Source organism: Hemibagrus wyckioides, linkage group LG06, assembly GCF_019097595.1.
Source record: "Hemibagrus wyckioides isolate EC202008001 linkage group LG06, SWU_Hwy_1.0, whole genome shotgun sequence".
NCBI classification, from domain to species: domain Eukaryota; kingdom Metazoa; phylum Chordata; class Actinopteri; order Siluriformes; family Bagridae; genus Hemibagrus; species Hemibagrus wyckioides.
This window is the reverse complement of record NC_080715.1, coordinates 2,600,295-2,621,817: the sequence shown is the minus strand read 5'-3', so window position 1 is coordinate 2,621,817 and position 21,523 is coordinate 2,600,295. Positions and strand designations below refer to the sequence as shown.

The following is a 21,523-nucleotide window of genomic DNA, read 5'->3' as shown; positions in this document are numbered from 1 at the left end:
TCTGAGGGGTCAAAAAAAATTTTGCTCATTTTTTTCTATATTTGGGTCTTACAGGGTTATTTTAAAGATTTATTAACAAAAGGAGATCAGTAGATATCTTGGAATACAGTAGATTACTAGGTGTGTTAGGGCTTTTGGGAGACAGGAGTGTATTAGAAGCTTGAATAACAAAGTAGATTTTGGTTATTTTAGGGCACAGGTGATGATTAGAACTGTTAAACAAGCTCGCTAGCCATTTTAGGACACTGTAAATCACTAGCTGTTTTAAGACACTGTAGATTATTAGCCATTTTCAGGTAAAAATCGAGCCTTTTGTACAGTACTCTCTGTCACTGAATATGTCAAACCGAATTATTTTACCTGTAACAAATAAGAACACCAGCTGGGGCTACTAAAGGTCAGTTCACTCCAAAAGCTTTTATTCATGCACAAGCTTCTGTTTTAACGGCTGTTTAAATCCACACCAGTTATGAGATGGACTGTAAAAATGCTCACTCGGTCCTACTGCATTTTTATGTGCACTTAAGTGAAGCGTAAACTCTGTAGAAATCCATTAAAAGATAACATCAGTCTATTAAAAAAACACTTTATTGGCATGATGGTCAGTAGCATCAACGGCTATTAAGATTTCAAATTAGAGGCTTTCTCAGTCATGTGAGCATTTTTTTTTTGTTGTTGTTTTTTTTTTTTTATTCCTTGCTTTGCATTCGTTCTCTCTGGCTGAAAGATCACGGAAAGGTCCAGCAGCTCAACACACTCCTACCTAAATACACACAGCGGTACAGGGTCGAGAGTGTGATAGTGTTATGGAAGTGGCGTGAAGCTGATTATGTAGATTAAACTATTAGGTGCAAGGCTTCAGCTCTCCAGTGATATGTAGCTGTTTGTCTCATTTGAATCACAAATGCTTCTTTTATTTATTTATTTTTTATGTTTTTTATAATAATAAACTTTGTGTTGAAGAGGGCTTGTTTTACCGGAGACGTTGTACTGGTAGGTGAAACAGTTGGCATTAACGACGCATGGCTCCGTCTCGTTCCTCTCGGGACAGGTGGTGTGGGCGGCGGGGGGGCGGAGCATCTGCCTCGTCCTCGTCCTCGTCCTCACAGAGTTCATGTCACACGACTGCACAAAGAGCAAAACCCTTGTCATCTGTTAGGTAACGTTCTTCACATGCTTGTAAAAAATGTCCATTAGTTAATAGCAGCAGAACTGTAATGGCTCCTAGTTAACATTAATTGCTAAGTTGCTCGGAAGATATCACTAAAGCTCCAACAGCAGAAGAACATGACCCCACTCCACCCCGACACAGCAGACCAGTAAATCACCACTGACACCATAACCAATCCCATCTTCCATGACAGGAAACGTCTCAGCACCACGCCCTCCTTTTCAAAGCTATATGTATTTAAATCAGGCAGAAAAATGTTTTGTTATTGTACATAATAAACCAAGTATACCTCTCAGCTCTGTCTTAGCTGTTCATCTCACACTATATGTTTCTTCTTATTATTATTTCTCAGAAGGTTCTTTGCCTCTATTTGAATATTTCACATTATCTCTGACAAAGAAGCATAATCAGAGATGCACTTTTTCTTCCTTTCCCCCAGCAGCTATTCTCAAATCTGAGACAAACCGAAATCAAAATTCAAATGAATCTCCAGCAGCAATGAAGCATTTGTAATTCTAATTAACGCTGTGCTCGGAGAAAGTTGCATGCGCTGAGGACAAAATGCAAATGGATGGTGATGAGACACAAATAGAGGACGAGCTTCACTGTGTCCCAGCTGCTCAGAGTCAATTCACAGTAAAGTGTCAGTGTGTTCGAAAAAGGCTAATTAGTGGTTAGCCTGTAAAATACTACTTCTATACATGAAAGAAAAACACAATCTGGTGTGGATAAATAATACAGAGCAGAGAGATGACACGCTGTCTATTATATAATTACTGGTTTTATTGAAACAGCAAAAACTCCCACATCTGAAAGAAAGAAATAAAGTAAGAAAGAAAGAAAGAAAGAAAGAAAGAAAGAAAGAAAGAAAGAAAGAAAGAAAGAAAGAAAGAAAGAAAGAAAGAAAGAAAGAAAGAAAGAAAGAAAGATTTTCCCAGCCTATCCCCCATAGGTACCACGTGGCTCCACAGGTCCTGTTTCTGTACCCACCTTATTCCTTGTGGTTCTCATTGGCCATGTCCCCATTACCATCTACATTCCAATAGGTCCTGTCTCAATCCCCACCCAATTCCCATAGGTCCTGTCTCAATCCCCACCCAATTCCCATAGGTCCTGTCTCAATCCCCACTCAATTCCCATAGGTCCTGTCTCAATCCTCACCCCATTCCAATAGGTCCTGTCTCAATCCCCACCCAATTTCCCATAGGTCCTGTCTCAATCCCCACCCCATTCCCATAGGTCCTGTCTCAATCCCCACCCAATTCCCATAGGTCCTGTCTCAATCCCCACCCCATTCCCATAGGTCCTGTCTCAATCCCCACCCCATTCCTGAAGGCTCTGTCTCAAGTTTCTGTCCCCATCTGTCCCTATCCAAACCTCAGTCCCACTGGGCCTGTATTCATCCCAAACACATTCCCAGTGATCTTGTCTCTGTTCCACCTCATTCTCATTGATCCTTTCTCAGACATGACCCTATCCCCTTATCATCTCCACTCCATTGCAACAGATCCTTTTTTTTATCCCCACCCATCTTATTACGGTTCTGTTTCCACCCTCGTTCCAACCCATAGTTCCATCTCCACCTCATTTCCACAGATCCTGTTTCCACTCCATTCCCATAGCTTCTGTTTTGTTGCTCACTTCACCTTATCCTTGCAGGTCCTGTCTTCAGCCCTGTAAGTCCTCTTTTCAGTTCCATTACCCTGTGCCCTGTTTCTATTGTCATGGTGACCTGAGAGATCTGGGGTTGTTACCATGGGACACGAACTCCAGTGACTCCAGGGTGACATTACACAGCCATCAGGACAAGGCAGTGTGCAGGTGCGAGCTTGAGCAGGAATGTCGTCCTGATCACACAGAGAGTCATTAACACTGTGACTCTCATTAACACCATCACCACGCAGTACACACCTACAGAGAGAGAGAGAGAGAGAGAGAAGGAGAAGGGAGTTATTTGTGTGTGTGTGTGTGTGTGTGTGTGTGTGTGTGTTCATTTTTCACTGATTTCCTGTTTGACACGTCTGTATTGCACTGTGCTGCAAAAGAATCCCTTACAGTAACAATAAAGTATTCATTTGTATATGTTTACCTCTGACTGTGTATTCCTCCTTTTAATCTTTTCCTGTTTCCTCTGTCTGTCTCTCTCTCTGTCTCTCTGTCTGTCTCTCTGTCTGTCTCTCTGTCTGTCTCTCTGTCTGTCTGTCTGTGTATCTTTCTGCATACCTTGATATATGAACTGATAAATGTTGCAACAGTTATGCTGTAAGGCAAACAGACAGATAGGAAGATAGACAGACAGACAGGGAAGAGGCACAGAGCAACAGAATGACAGACAGACAGACAGGCAGGCAGACAGAGAGATATACAGACAGACAGAAGAACAGATACACAGATGTACACCCATACACACAGACTGATATACAGTCAGAATCTGAAACTTATACTGACAGACAGACAGATAAACAGACAATCAGACAGATATACAGACAGTGAGACAGACAGACAGAAACACAAAGAGACAATCAGATATACAGAGAGTCAGTTATACAGACAGACAGATATATATAACTACAGACAGACAGACAGACAGATATACAGACAGTCAGGCAGCCAAACACACAGACAGACAGATATACAGAGTTTTAGACAGAGAGACAGATATACAGACAGAGATACAGGCAGACAGTCAGGCAGCCAAGCAAACAGACAGACAGACAGATATACAGAGTTTTAGACAGAGAGACAGATATACAGACAGAGATACAGGCAGACAGTCAGGAAGCCAAGCAAGCAGACAGACAGACAGAAACACAGACAGATAGATATCCAGACAGTCAGATATACAGGCAGACAGATACACAGATAGACAGAGAGACAGACAGACAGAAACACAGACAGATAGTCAGATATACAGGCAGACAGATATACAGACAGACAGACAGAGATACAGACAGACAGACAGATATAAAAACAGTCAGACAGAGAGACAGGCAGCCAAACAGACAGACAGGCAGATGTACAGACAGACAGAGATACAGACAGACAGGCAGATGGATATACAGACAGACAGATATACTGACAGATATACAGACAGACAGAGATACAGAGAGACAGGCAGATGGATACACAGACAGACAGATATAGAGACAGAGATACAGACAGACAGATATACTGACAGATATACAGACAGACTGAGATACAGACAGACAGGCAGATGGATATACAGACAGACAGATATACAGATGGATATACAGAGAGACAGATATAAAAACAGTCAGACAGATATACAGACAGACAGGCAGATGTACAGACAGACTGAGATACAGACAGACAGGCAGATGGATATACAGACAGACAGATATACAGATGGATATACAGACAGACAGATATACTGACAGATATACAGACAGATATAGACACAATCCAACCATCCGACAGATATTTACAGATAATGATTAATATTTGTCTTTTTTATCCTAAAACACACATAGTGAAAGATGCTAAATCATCATTTAGCTAACTCTTAGCTATTGAAGCGGTTATTGTTCCAGTTTTGGCATTGTGTATGTGTGTGTGTGTGTGTGTGTGTGTGTGTGTGTGTGTTGCCATAGTAACGGCTCAGAGGAGATGAAGCGCTCTCAGAGATGTCGTGTTTAATTACAGTAATTCTGTCATGATGTGAAGACGCTTTAACTGTAATTATACAGGAGGTGACGGCATGACTCAGCGTAATAACCGTGTGTTTAGACCACGCTCTCAGAGTGTGTGTGTGTGTGTGTGTGTGTGTATAAAACCTTGTGTAATGTGTGTGTTACTTTGAGTATACTTCATGTGTGTGTATGTGTGTACCGGATCTTGCGGCTCTGCACTCCCTCCCCGCACGCGCTCCCTTCGTCCACCGTGTTGATGGAGCAGAAGGACCAGGACTCGGTCACCCACTGATACACTGCACACACACCCCGACACGGCACGACCTCAGACACCTACACACACACACACACACACACACACACACACATGTATCTTTATATAAGATATTACCTTTCTAACATCAAACAATGAATGATGTGCATAAATCTGCATAGATTTGCTATGTTAATGAAGTGGGAGTGGCTACAGTAACAGTAAATGCGGTGGATATCTCCATCTGTCCTCCATCTGTTCATTATCCTCCACTTCTCCACTGAAAGGAAAGAGTGATGCAAAAACGAAGTGATAGTGACTCCTCCTTCTTTCTCTAATCATGCTTTCTTTTTTCAATTCTCTCTATCGCTCTCTTCTCATTTTTCTTTCGCTGTCTTCCCTCCCCCTTTTCCCTCTCGTCTTTATTCTCATTTCTTTTTCATTTCTTTCTCTTGTCCTGTCGTGTTCTTTTCTCTCTCACTCAATCGTTCCCTCTTTTCTATTTGCTTTCACATTTTCCCTCATTTCTTCCTCACCATTTCTATTTCTCTCTCTCTTTTCTCTCTTCTTCTTTTGTTTTGTTCTGCCTCTTTCATTACCATTTACTCTCTCTCTCTCTCTCTCTCTCTCTCTCTCTCTCTCTCTGGGTCCTAATAAACTTTTAAAGACGATGTTTAAGAGATGAGCGAGTGATGAGTAAACGAGAGGAAGCGAGTGATAAACATGGTAAAGATTCCGGAGAGGCTGATTTAAACACGGTGATCACACGCTGCATTAAAGAGCCACTCATCTTCTCTTTCAGTGCAGAAGAACGACAGAATAAACGAGCAGCAGACAGAGGAAGACGAGTTCTCTCCATCGCTCTGCTTTAAATAAAGCATCTACTCTCTCTATCTTTCTCCATCTCTCTTTCGCTCTCTCTCCCTCTCTCTCTCTCTCTCTCTCTCTCTCTGTCTCTTTCTCTCTCTCTCTCTCTCTCTCTCTCTCTCTGTGTGTCTCTCTATCTTTCTCTCTCTCTCTCTCTCTCTCAATTCATCTTGTCTTCTGTGTCTCTCCATAGTTTCCCTTTTTCTTTCACCCACATTCTTCTATCATCTTTTTCTATCTCTCTTTCCATCCTCCATTCATCTCTCTAGCTTCTTTCTCTCACTTTCTCTCACTCTGTTTTTCCTCCAAATCTATCTGGTCTTCCCTTTTCAGATCTTTTAACTCTTTCTATCCACCCTTCTTTCCTTGCCTCCTTCCTTTCTTTCTCTATCCCTCTTTTATTCCTGTCTCACTTTGTTTTTTTTCTCTGTCCCTCTTTCCTCTGTCCATTCTTGTCTTTTAATTCTCCATCTAACATTTCATATTTTTCTTTCTTCCCAATCTGAATCCATCCCTTTCTATTCTTTCATTTGCTCCATCTCTTTCTTTTATTCTTTCTTTCCTCCCTCTCTCCTTTTATTAGTCCCCCATTTCTCTCTCACTCTATTTTCTCTTTCTTCATCTTGTCTTCACGTTTCATCTTTCCTACCAGCTAACTCTTTGTTCTTTCAAACTTCCCTTTCATCCCTTCATCTTCTTTTTCCTCTAAATAAAGATGGGCGGAGCTTAAATCCTATTGGCCATTTACAAGATCTTGTGACATCATCAATAGCTTTTTTTATTTATTTATCTTCTTAGGAAAAACTGATTCTTTAAGAGTTCTGTTATTAATTAAATACGAGGAACCCTGGCTCAGGGTTCTAAGAAATGAAAAGCAATAATCCTGTTTAAGCCCCGCCCCTTAATGGTCCAAGTACACATCCCACACTCTTATTTCTCTTTCCTTCTCCTGCCATCCTTTTCATCATCTTTTCTTTTTCTATCCTGCAGAATGAGTTACTTAGTTCTTGAGAGTTCCTTGATTCGACAGAGCAACAGCATCAAATCGATGATGGAGGGATGGAGAGAATGAAGAAGGAGGAGAGAAGGGCAAAAAGAGAGCAAGTGTTACTGACCTGAGCCTTCGTCCACGTCCGTATCAGCAGTGCGGTGAGCAGACGGGAAAGAAAGGGAAGGAGAGAAAGCGTAAAGCCGTTAGTTTATCAGCGTCCACTTCCTGGTGCAGTGTGTCTGTACATGAAGCTCATAAGTACCATGAGTACCCTGAGTACTGTAAGTACACTGAGTACCATAAGTAAACTGAGTATTATGAGCACCATGTTTACCATGAGTACTCTGAGTACTATCAGCACCATGCATAACCCTCAGTACCATAAGTACCCTAAGTAACATAAGTACACTGAGTACCATAAGCACCATGAGTACCATATGTACCATAAGTACACTGAGTACCATGAGCACCATGAACACTCTGAGTACCGTAAGTAGCCTGAGTATTATGAGCACCATGCATACCCCTCAGTACCATGAGTACTCTGAGTACTATGAGCACCATGCACACCCCTCAGTACCCTGAGCACCCTAATGCACCATACATACCTTGACCACCATGTGTACCATGAGCACCATAAGCACCCTGGGTAACATGAGTACTCAGAGTTCCATGTGTACCATAAGTACAGAGACCCTTGAGCACCATAAACACCCTGAGAACCCTGAATACCACAAACACCATAAGTACCCTTAGTACTTTGAGCACCCTGAGTACCATGCCATACCACCATAAGCACCCTCAGTACAATCAGCACCATATGCACCCTGAGTACTCTGAGTGCCATGAGCACTAAAGCTTCCCCTACTGGTGCAGTCTAGTTTAGTGTTTGTCCCTGTTACTGTTACTGTTACTGTAGATCAGAAATGTACAAAAATTACAAAAGATTTTTTTATGAGTGATCAGATTCTAATTCCAAAAACTAGACTGGAATGTTTAATATGGGTGAGATTAGATCAGACTAAACTCTTACAAAAGTCTACGAAGGAGATCAGACATGCCACAGTGGGCGGAGCTTGTGAGGATGAAGCTGGTTTGTTCAGTCAGAATAATAAAACCAGTACAGAACCAGTACAGCGGTGTTAACTCACTCCAGAGAAATCCTGTTTCCTCACAACTGAAGCTTAACACAATTTAGTGATCTTTACTGTAAACAAACAAACAAACAAACACAGTTCACTCAGGCTAACAGAGACGCGATAACGAGACCTGACACGCTAGCTCAGAGAAATGAAGAACTGAAGCGTGTTGTGATGAAGTGCTTCTGATACAGGAACATCACACTCTTCAGGTCTAACCAAGATAACGATCTGAATGAAAGTGACGTCGTTATCAGACCCGAGACGGGCGAGGCAGCAAGGCGGGATTAATGACGCCAGACTCGCTACGACGTGAGAGTCGCTCTTTCTGGTTTCTGGACATGTGGACAGGCTGCTTTATTAAACACACACACACACACACACACACAGGTGTTCCTTGGAGGGAACATTTTAATTACATTATTGATGAATATAAACCTGGTCAATAAAATAAAATTGTTATACTGGTGTTTAATTTTTAATGATTTTTTTGGTTATTAGCTGAAACTGGACTATTATAATAATGTTAAAAAATACTATAATAAATAATTAATAATACTAAATAATAGACTAATAATACAATACAATGCTATTATTGTTATTATTATTATTATTATTATAAAATAATACATGTAATTAATATATAATTAAATCATATGTATATATATATATATATATACACACACATAATAATAATCACAAAATTCAACAAAACAAATCACACCTCATGTCAGAAATGACCCTGATTCCAAAATTCAGCTCATGCTAAGATGATTTCTAATATTATTTGGCTTCTAGTATGGTTTTATTTCTACTCAATTTCATTTTAATTTAATTTCTGCAAGGTAAAACAAATGAATATAATTATTACACTCTATAATAATTAAATGATATAAATATATATTATATTTAATGATATAAGTTATATTTTAGGAGGCAGCACAGGTTTATACTTAGAAAAAAATCATCTTTTTTAACACACACACAGACACACAGACACACGCACACACACGAGAGAGAGAGAGAGAGAGAGAGAGAGAGAACGTCTTTATCATCCCTCTCTTCAGTTAGATAAGAGCCGTGTTAGGAGTAAATCCTCTCCTGCTCTGGAGCTCTGAGACGTGTCACACACAGACAAACACACACACACACACACACACACAGACACACACACAAACACACACACACACACAAACACACACACACACACAGATATGTAAAGCTTCAGCACTCGACTCCATCGGCACACCACGCTCACTTCATCTGATCTCTCTCTCTTTACACGTTTACATTCGCTTCACTCTTCAGGCTTCCTGCAGCAGATCCTCCTGAAGATCTCACAGATTTAAAAGATCTGATTTACTAACAGACTCGACAGCAGATCACGTCGTATTTGAGCATGAAATAAAACATTGGAAAACTGCACAGCCAAAATGCAATGAATATACCAAATTTTATCAGTGAGAAAAAATGATAACTTATCAATAAATAATCAATGAAGAGTTGATCAGATCTCCAGACGATGATCGGATATCCGAGATCAGCAGCTGAACACAACACACACTCGTGTCACACACGTTTCCTCATTTCTGTTATATATCTCCACCTCACTAGGCTACAGCGTCTGTGCTTTGTTCCTCTTTTATTTACGATGCTTATGTGATTGTTTATTTATTTATTTATTTATTTATTTATTTATTTATTTATTTATTTATTTATTTATTTATTTATTCTCTCTCTCTGGTTGTTGCTCTAACAGCAAAACTACATTCATATCCCAGATCAGTCACTGTATTATATTCATGAACTAATATTTTTAGTACATCACCATACATCACTGTATAACTCTATACATCACCATACATCACTGTATAACTCTATACATCACCATACATCACTGTATAACTCTATACATCACCATACATCACTGTATAACTCTATACATCACCATACATCACTGTATAACTCTATACATCACCATACATCACTGTATAACTCTATACATCACCATACATCACTGTATAACTCTATACATCACCATACATCACTGTATAACTCTATACATCACCATACATCACTGTATAACTCTATACATCACCATACATCACTGTATAACTCTATACATCACCATACATCACTGTATAACTCTATACATCACCATACATCACTGTATAACTCTATACATCACCATACATCACTGTATAATTCTATACATCACCATACATCACTGTATAATTCTATACATCACCATACATCACTGTATAACTCTATACATCACCATACATCACTGTATAACTCTATACATCACCATACATCACTGTATAACTCTATACATCACCATACATCACCATACCTCACTGTATAACTCTATACATCACCATACATCACTGTATAACTCTGTACATCACCATACATCACTGTATAACTCTATACATCACCATACATCACTGTATAACTCTATACATCACCATACATCACTGTATAACTCTATACATCACCATACATCACTGTATAACTCTATACATCACCATACATCACTGTATAACTCTATACATCACCATACATCACTGTATAATTCTATACATCACCATACATCACTGTATAACTCTATACATCACCATACATCACTGTATAACTCTATACATCACCATACATCACTGTATAACTCTATACATCACCATACATCACCATACCTCACTGTATAACTCTATACATCACCATACATCACTGTATAACTCTGTACATCACCATACATCACTGTATAACTCTATACATCACCATACATCACTGTATAACTCTATACATCACCATACATCACTGTATAACTCTATACATCACCATACATCACTGTATAACTCTATACATCACCATACATCACTGTATAACTCTATACATCACCATACATCACTGTATAATTCTATACATCACCATACATCACTGTATAACTCTATACATCACCATACATCACTGTATAACTCTATACATCACCATACATCACTGTATAACTCTATACATCACCATACATCACTGTATAACTCTATACATCACCATACATCACTGTATAACTCTATACATCACCATACATCACTGTATAATTCTATACATCACCATACATCACTGTATAACTCTATACATCACCATACATCACTGTATAACTCTATACATCACCATACATCACTGTATAACTCTATACATCACCATACATCACTGTATAACTCTATACATCACCATACATCACTGTATAACTCTATACATCACCATACATCACCATACCTCACTGTATAACTCTATACATCACCATACATCACTGTATAACTCTATACATCACCATACATCACCATACATCACTGTATAACTCTATACATCACCATACATCACTGTATAACTCTATACATCACCATACATCACTGTATAACTCTATACATCACCATACATCACTGTATAACTCTATACATCACCATACATCACTGAATAACTCTATACATCACCATACATCACTGTATAACTCTATACATCACCATACATCACCATACCTCACCATACATCACTATACATCACTATACATTACCATACATCACCATACCTCACCATACATCACTATACATTACCATACATCACCATACCTCACTGTGTAACTCTATACATCACCATACATCACCATACCTCACTGTGTAACTCTATACATCACCATACATCACCATACATCACTGTATAACTCTATACATCACCATACATCACTGTATAACTCTATACATCACCATACATCACTGTATAACTCTATACATCACCATACATCACTGTATAACTCTATACATCACCATACATCACTGTATAACTCTATACATCACCATACATCACTGTATAACTCTATACATCACCATACATCACTGTATAACTCTATACATCACCATACATCACTGTATAACTCTATACATCACCATACATCACCATACCTCACCATACATCACTATACATCACTATACATTACCATACATCACCATACCTCACCATACATCACTATACATTACCATACATCACCATACCTCACTGTGTAACTCTATACATCACCATACATCACTATACATCACTATACATTACCATACATCACCATACCTCACTGTGTAACTCTATACATCACTATACATCACCATACATCACTGTATAACTCTATACATCACCATACATCACTGTATAACTCTGTACATCACCATACATCACTGTATAACTCTGTACATCACCATACATCACTGTATAACTCTGTACATCACCATACATCACTGTATAACTCTATACATCACCATACATCACTGTATAACTCTATACATCACCATACATCACTGTATAACTCTATACATCACCATACATCACTGTATAACTCTATACATCACCATACCTCACCATACATCACCATACATCACTATACATTACCATACATCACCATACCTCACCATACATCACTATACATCACTATACATCACTATACATCACCATACATCACTATACATCACCATACCTCACTGTGTAACTCTATACATCACCATACATCACTATACATCACTATACATTACCATACATCACCATACCTCACTGTGTAACTCTATACATCACCATACATCACTATACATTACCATACATCACCATACCTCACCATACATCACTATACATCACTATACATCACTATACATCACCATACATCACTATACATCACTATACATCACTATACATCACCATACCTCACCATACATCACTATACATCACTATACATCACTATACATCACCATACCTCACTGTGTAACTCTATACATCACCATACATCACTATACATTACCATACATCACCATACCTCACCATACATCACTATACATCACTATACATCACTATACATCACTATACATCACTATACATCACCATACATCACTATACATCACTATACATCACTATACATCACCATACCTCACCATACATCACTATACATCACTATACATCACTATACATCACTATACATCACCATACCTCACTGTGTAACTCTATACATCACCATACATCACCGTATAACTCTATACATCACCATACATCACTGTATAACTCTATACATCACCATACCTCACCATACATCACTATACATCAATATACATTACCATACATCACCATATCTCACTGTGTAACTCTATACATCACCATACATCACTATACATTACCATACATCACCATACCTCACCATACATCACTATACATCACTATACATTACCATACATCACCATACCTCACTGTGTAACTCTATACATCACCATACATCACTATACATTACCATACATCACCATACATCACTATACATCACTATACATCACTATACATCACTATACATCACCATACCTCACTGTGTAACTCTATACATCACCATACATCACTATACATTACCATACATCACCATACCTCACCATACATCACTATACATCACTATACATTACCATACATCACCATACCTCACTGTGTAACTCTATACATCACCATACATCACTATACATTACCATACATCACCATACATCACTATACATCACTATACATCACTATACATCACTATACATCACCATACCTCACTGTGTAACTCTATACATCACCATACCTCACCATACATCACTATACATTACCATACATCACCATACCTCACTGTGTAACTCTATACATCACCATACATCACTGTATAACTCTCTACATCACCATACCTCACTGTATAACTCTCTACATCACCATACATCACTGTATAACTCTCTACATCACCATACATCACTGTATAACTCTATACATCACCATACATCACTGTATAACTCTGTACATCACCATACATCACTGTATAACTCTATACATCACCATACATCACTGTATAACTCTATACATCACCATACATCACTGTATAACTCTGTACATCACCATACATCACTGTATAACTCTATACATCACCATACATCACTGTATAACTCTATACATCACCATACATCACCATACCTCACTGTATAACTCTATACATCACCATACATCACTGTATAACTCTATACATCACCATACATCACTGTACAACTCTATACATCACCATACATCACTATACATCACCATACATCACTGTATAACTCTATACATCACCATACATCACCATACCTCACTGTATAACTCTATACATCACCATACATCACTGTATAACTCTATACATCACCATACATCACTGTACAACTCTATACATCACCATACATCACTATACATCACCATACATCACTGTATAACTCTATACATCACCATACCTCACTGTATAACTCTATACATCACCATACATCACTGTATAACTCTATACATCACCATACATCACTGTATAACTCTATACATCACCATACATCACTGTATAACTCTATACATCACCATACATCACCATACCTCACCATACATCACTATACATCACCATACATCACTATACATCACCATACATCACTATACATCACCATACCTCACCACACCTCACCATACATCACCTGCTCAGGTCAGTTGTTCATGTGGAGTTTGTTCACAGTCTGTACATTTTTCTTGCTTAGTTTCTACTCACAGTTTGTGTTATTGTTTTTTTCCCACCTGCACTTGTCTTGTAACAGACATTTTGCTTATTGAGAAGAAAACAGCATGAATTGTTGAATATCCTCGTGCGGGTCACTAGAAGCGGTCGGCCATCTGCTGAAACCCTGCTGCACTTCTTCTTCCATTCAGATTAGATTCACCACATTTGAACAGGAGGATAATATTTTGGTGGCCAGCACTCAAGTATTCCGATGTGATCTAATCTAATTCTTTTGACAAATGCTTGGATGCCGCTGAACCAAGTTTAAATGTGCAGACTCAGACCTCTAGACCCGACTCGCACAGACTAATGGACCCTGAGAGAGCGCTTTCACTCCACTGTGGATCTATGGACCTTTAAAACACTACACTGATGTCTACAGGTCTGTGTTCAGAAACATCTACACCTTGTGATTGTCTCCATCTAAACTTTTGCACTCTCCAAAGTCTACACATATAGATGGACCGATATATGGACGGATAGATAGATGGATGACTAGATGGATGGATGAATGGATGGATGGATGGTCTGATATATGGAGGGATAGATAGATGGATGGATGGGTGGATGGATGGACTGATATATGGACAGATAGATAGATAGATTGATGGCTAGATGGATAGATAGTTGGATGGATGGAAGGACTGATATATGAATGAATGGCTGGATGGCTGGATAGATAGATAGATAGATAGATAGATAGATAGATAGATAGATAGATAGATAGATAGATAGATAGATAGATAGATAGATAGATGGATGGATGGATGGATGGATGGATGGATGGATGGATGGATGGATGGATGGATGGATGAACTTTTCATGGCCAAACTAAAATTCTGAGCAGATTTATAAAAGTATTTCTTTCACAGTCATGTTCCAATGTTAATAAATGTCAATCATCTGTAAATAATCCAGTGCATTTGGTAACACTGAGCCACAAAATGACAAAATGATGAATAAACAGTGAAACGTGTGATAAATCTAAAGAAGCCATTACAGCATGTCACTCAAAAGGGTGTTAATGCAAAATGACACAAAACGGTTCCACAAACACTGAACTGGTGTGAAAACTGGACAGAAAACAGCAGCACGTGCAGGACGCGAAGCTGGTCAGTCGCGGTTAGCATGTGTGACAATTTACCCAAACTCCTTTCATTTAAGCACCACATTTCTGGTGGAAACTCTCCTTTGTACAATTTACAAATCAATTTGTTCATACAGTTCGATTATTAAAGCCCTTGGACCTTCCTCATCACCCTGCTCAGACTCTCAGAACTTAATCAGGTCCTTACTCAGATAATTGGGGTTTTATTCGGACCCACACTGATGTCTGAACTCCGCTGTACTGTGCGACCTATTGGGACTCACAGACCCTTTTATGGTCTTTACTTAGATACATAAAAGCTAAAATAGACCCTACAGAGATGTTTAACCCCTACACACACACACACACACACACAGAGAGACGAAAGACTCTTTTAAATCTTTATATATTCAAACATGATTTCACAAACCACAATTAATTCTGTATAATAGAAACAGCTCTAATGGAAAGGTCAACATCCATACGGAGAATAAGCTGAGCAGGAGATAAATGAATATTTTAACTTGTCTCACACACACACACACACACACCGAGACTTGCTTTAAGTGATGATTAATTTCACAAATTCTGCCCGCTGACCTCAGATGAAGGTGCAGAAGCAAACACCATTCCTCTCCATTAGCCCTTAATTAATTACAATATCAGAAAGTAAATCATGATTAGAGACGTGGCTGATAATTACGCTCTGGAGCGCCACTGACCTTTTCATCAAAGAAGAGGATCCCATTGCGGGGGGGGGGGGGTGTTTAATATTCACAATTTTCACACAGTTGTGCTTCTGTCACTCTAATTAGCTGATAAAGGTGTGTGTGTGTGTGTGTGTGTGTGTGCGCACACGTGTGTGTGTGTAACACTGCACAGAGCAGAAAACCATCTGCACACTGGAGCAGCTCCAACAGAAAATGAAGCTCCAGGGAGCAACTGAACAATAGACTGGAAATGCAAAGAGACGTCTCAGTCTGGCCAGCGAGAGTGTGTGTGTGTGTGTGTGTGTGAGTGAGTTTAAAGCTTTTGTAGCCACTTCACTGGTTTATTCTTATCTTATCTTACATAGGAGGAATAATATTCCTGATTTAAAGCCACTACATTATAAAAGTAACAGGAGGTCCGATGTAAGGCTTCTACATTCCAAGGGTTCTATCTTCCCAGAGTCCTGTATATTCCCCAGTTTTATATTCCCATGATCCTGTGTTCACCAGAACCCTTCTCTAGGTTCCAATAGTCCTGTACTCTTTGGGTTCTCTGTTCCCAGAATCTTTTTCTTCATTCTCAAGGTCCTACATCCCCTGAGTCTTGGATTCCCAAGGTCCTACATGCCATACTTGCTTTAGTTTTTTCCTCAAGGGCTTGTGTTTCCAGAATCCTGAATTCCCAAAGGCGTGTGTTCACTGAGTCTTGGATTCCCAAGGACGTATGGTGCCAGAGTCTTTAATTCTGAAGGCCTAATGTTCTCTAAGTCTTTAATTCCTAAGGTCTTATGGTCTCAGGGTCTTGTGTTCCTAATACCCTATGTTCCTGGACTATTGAATTCCGAAGGCCTGATATGTTCCCAGACCATTCCATTCTTTTTTTTTAATCTCAAGGTCTTGTGTTAATAAAGTCTTGAATTCCCAGTAGCCTCTGTTCCCATAGTCTTGAATTTACAAGGTCTTTCTCAAGGACTTGTGTTTCCAGAGTCTTGAATTTCCTGTACCCTACACTGCCAAAATCTTGAATTCCCAGTTCCCTGTCTTTCCAGAGTCTTGAATTCCCATTGGCCTATGGTACCAGCATATTACATTCCCAGTGCCCCATGTTTCCAGAGTCTTGAATTCCCATTGGCCTATGGTACCAGCATATTACATTCCCAGTGCCCCATGTTTCCAGAGTCTTGAATTCCCTTGGGTTCGTGTATCCATAGTCTTGAATTCACAAGACCCTATGTTCCAGGAACTTTTTTTTTTCTCAAGGTGCTTTCAGAGTCTTGATTTTTCTAGTGCCCTATGGTACCAGAAGCTTGAATTCCCAGTGCCCTGTGTTTCCAGAATCTCAAATTATCAGTGCCCCATGGAATCAGAGTCTGTTTCCACACTTTTGAATTCATTGTGCCCTGTCTTTTCAGAATCTTAAATTCCAAGTGCTCCTTGTTTCCAGAATCTTGAATTCCCAGTGCTCTATGAAATCAGAGTCTTGAGTTCCCAGTGCCCTGTTTCCAGTCTTGAATTCCCAAGGTCTCATGTTCCCAGTGCCTGGAAAAGGGTCTGTTGTTCAAGGTCTTAACTTTTAGATAGAGAAAAATGAAGAGAGGCTGCTGAGGGAAGGAGTGTTTGCTGCTATAATGAAAGTGACCAAAGGAACTAACTTGTTTCAGACATTCCACATGTGACTATAGACAGATAAAAATATAGTGTGTCATTTTAATTGTTGGCTTTAAGGTATAAAATGTTTCTGGATGATTTTCCTATATTGTCCATTACGGAGTTCTTTCAGTCTGATAGAAAGGTTAAGAGATAAATTGCAGTAAGTGGACAATAAACTATCAGGCATGTCCATCAGAGAATGACCAAATACCAATTTATTAACTATAAAAAGCCTTTTTGGTCAAAATCAAAACATCAATCTCAGCCTTATCCACTCACCTCTCTCTCTCTCTCCGAAACAAATTATTGAGATGACAAATCGACAGAGAGCATCAGTGTTAATACACTCCTCAGCCCACCGGTGGGAGCGACCATCAGATCGTAAATGGAAAACATATTGATTTAGCTGTATTCAGTAGAGAAAGTGTGTGAGGGAGCTGAGGCAGAACAGGAACGTACCAGAAGACCACTCCAGGTCTCATCATCCGTAAATGGACCAGCGCTATTACAGATTATGGAGACATAAAGCATGCAGAGAGGGCTGTACTCGCTCGGTGCTCGCTACGCGACCATGCAGGGGTTTGTTTTGTTATAAAATATTTCAGAGCCTTCAGCAACTCAGACATCTAAAATTACAACAAAAGAAAAAAAAATGTCAAGCTGGCAGGAATGAATGGAAACAAAAATGGAGGGTTAGTTGCATTTGCTGTGATGAATGTTCTCCATAAAACACAAACAGCCGCAACATTTAATCAACAACACGAGCGGTAACATTCTCCATAAAGCACGGCATGGAAAATACTCGCTTCTGATTGGGTGGCTGGTGATTTCAGTCCCGGTTCAGAATCGTTGATCCTCGTGTGGTTGATTGGAGCCGTGAACACCATCGTGAATAGGAGATTAGATACAGCTGATGTGTAGAATCGTGTTTAATATGTGAGCCTGAAGAGAAATGAATTCTGGGACAGCTGCAGAGGGGGCGGAGCCATCATAGAACATTGCGGATTAGATTTTGCTGAAAGGATAACGCTAGGAATATAAATCAAATTAAACACCACTATATTGTGATCGCAACATTTAAAAAATCAGACAGTGTATTGGTGCGTAACGTTCCGTAATTCATCATCTCCATTTAGTTAAGTAGTTTCACTTGGGAAGTTATTGCTCTGGAAAAAATCAGGTAGCACATACTCAAGCACTAAGTGTACTTAGTGTGTACAGTTTGTCATTTGAGACTCAGGTTTATTGTGAAAATGTTTCTATTAAAAACGGCATGAAAAAGGAGACAAGATGGATCTTTATCAATTCTATAGTAACTGTGTTAACAGGGATTTGAACAGCAGTCTCTCAAAAAGGTTTAAAAACACATATAATTGTTGATAAGGTGTCTGGAAGGAGTCTCCAGTGTCAGAGCTTTGTAACAGTCAGAGGTGAAGCTGGGAGTGTTCTGAATCTTCACTTCAGAGGAGTGTAGATGGTTTTCTTTGTGTATTCTGACCCCTTTCTATCAGAAACAGCATTAACTTCTTCAGCAGTTTGATCAACAGTAGTTCGTCTGTTGGATCGGATCACACGGGCCAGCCTTCACTCCCCACGTGCATCAGTGAGCCTTGACCAACCATGACCCTGTCTCTGGTTCACCACTGTTCCTTCCTTGGTCCACTTTTGATAGATACTGACCACTGCAGACCGGGAACACCCCACAAGAGCTGCAGTTTTGGAGATGTTCTGATCCAGTGGTCTAGCCATCACAATTTGGCCCTTTTGGTCAAACTCGCTCAAATCCTTACACTTGTCCATTTTTCCTGCTTCTAACATCAACTTTGAGGACAAAATGTTCACCTGCTGCCTAATATATCCCACCCACTAACAGGTGCCATGATGAGGAGATAGTCTTATTCACTTCACCTCTCACTGCTCACAGTGTTATAGCTGATCGATGTAAATAATCCACATCAGGTGGGTAACATTATGATGAATAAAAATAATGAGAAAGCAAAAAGTCATGCTGATCAGGAAGTGTAGCTGCAGGGGCCCAACTCATATTTGAGAGTGTAATATATGGACATGGCTAGAATGTTTAATTTATTTCAATTATAGATTTGGTAAATATTATTCTCACGTTACTGAGGATGCTGTGACAAAACTATGAACATTTCCAGAGGGTGTTTCTTGCAGCATCAGTGCTTTTTATTTTCAGGTTTATTCTGCACTACGAAATTCATTTCCCGTCTTGAAAATATGTAACTAGCACGCTAGTCACAATCACACCATTGCCTCAGGAATGTGGAGTGTGTGAGCGAATTATTCTTGGCTAAAAGTTTTCATGTCCGCTCGTTTCCTCCCTCCGTTATATATTCTGCTCCAAGCTGATTGTTTCTGAGCGCACATTTGCAAGCCTTGTTAAATTCTTAAGGCTGGATGAACACGGGGCACTCTGGTGTTCCTGATGGTGCCCATATGGCATCTGGACTGAAAGTGGGCAATGAGAATGCTCCAAGTCATAAAAAAACTGAAGCGGAACAGGAACCAGACCCTCAGGAGAGAGAAAATGCCGTGAAGCATGCGAGTGGAACAAGAGCGAGGCACTAGGGGGCGCTGCGGCAAACACGGAAACATACTGCAAACTAACATGGAGGTAAACATGGCCTAGTACGAAACTCGACTACAAAAATAAACCAGAAACAAAGTTCTTCCATGGTCTAAAATGTGGAATTATATTTTGTTGTCCAGCATGGTCACCGTGATGAGGCTTGTTTGCTGAATTCGCTCAGGAAATCTATACAGCAGGTGTTTTTTTTGCACCTACGACCTGAACCGCGGTCAATAAACTCAAAAATAAATCTATTTCAGTTATTCTCTTCTCCAAAAATACAATCCTTCTTTTCTTTTCTTCTCTTTTCATTATTCCTTCATCCATTGCTATGATTGTTCCAACTTCTTGACCCACACTTGTCCCCTGTACTACAGTTATTACCCCCTACACCACTATTACTCCTGTTTCCTGTGCTGATTGGCAATATACCCCCCCCACCCCAAAGAAAAAAAACAAAACATAGTACTATCATTCCTATATTCACAACAATTATTCCCATCTCCAAGGCTACAATTATTCCCCCATCCTGCACTAGGACACTAATTTCTGATCATTCCCACCTCCTTCACTCTGATCATTCCCACCTCTCCCACAACCTTTCCCAGAATGCTCACTCTGATCATTCCCACCTCTCCCACAACCTTTCCCAGAATGCTCACTCTGATCATTCCCACCTCCTTCACTCTTATCATTCCCATCATTCCCACCTCCTTCACTAGGATCATTCCCATTATTCCCACCTTCTACACTCAGATCATTCCCACCATTCACACCTCCTTCACGATGATAATTAAACCAACAATTAAATAAT

General features: G+C 39.5%; 1 protein-coding gene across 6 annotated transcripts in view; it reads right to left on the bottom strand.

Moving 5' to 3' along the window:
• Positions 1 to 21,523, bottom strand: part of thsd7ba (thrombospondin, type I, domain containing 7Ba) — a 277,286-nt gene that overhangs the window by 34,004 nt on the left and 221,759 nt on the right. For 5 of the 6 annotated variants that reach the window (XM_058392433.1, XM_058392434.1, XM_058392435.1 and 2 more), the window contains 3 exons: positions 5,021 to 5,154; positions 2,818 to 3,082; positions 978 to 1,125 (listed from right to left, as the gene is read on the bottom strand). In XM_058392433.1, coding sequence (XP_058248416.1) covers positions 978 to 1,125; positions 2,818 to 3,082; positions 5,021 to 5,154 — 547 coding nt within the window. The remainder of the gene's footprint in view (positions 1 to 977; positions 1,126 to 2,817; positions 3,083 to 5,020; positions 5,155 to 21,523) is intronic. The other variant, XM_058392436.1, reaches the window with a different exon arrangement.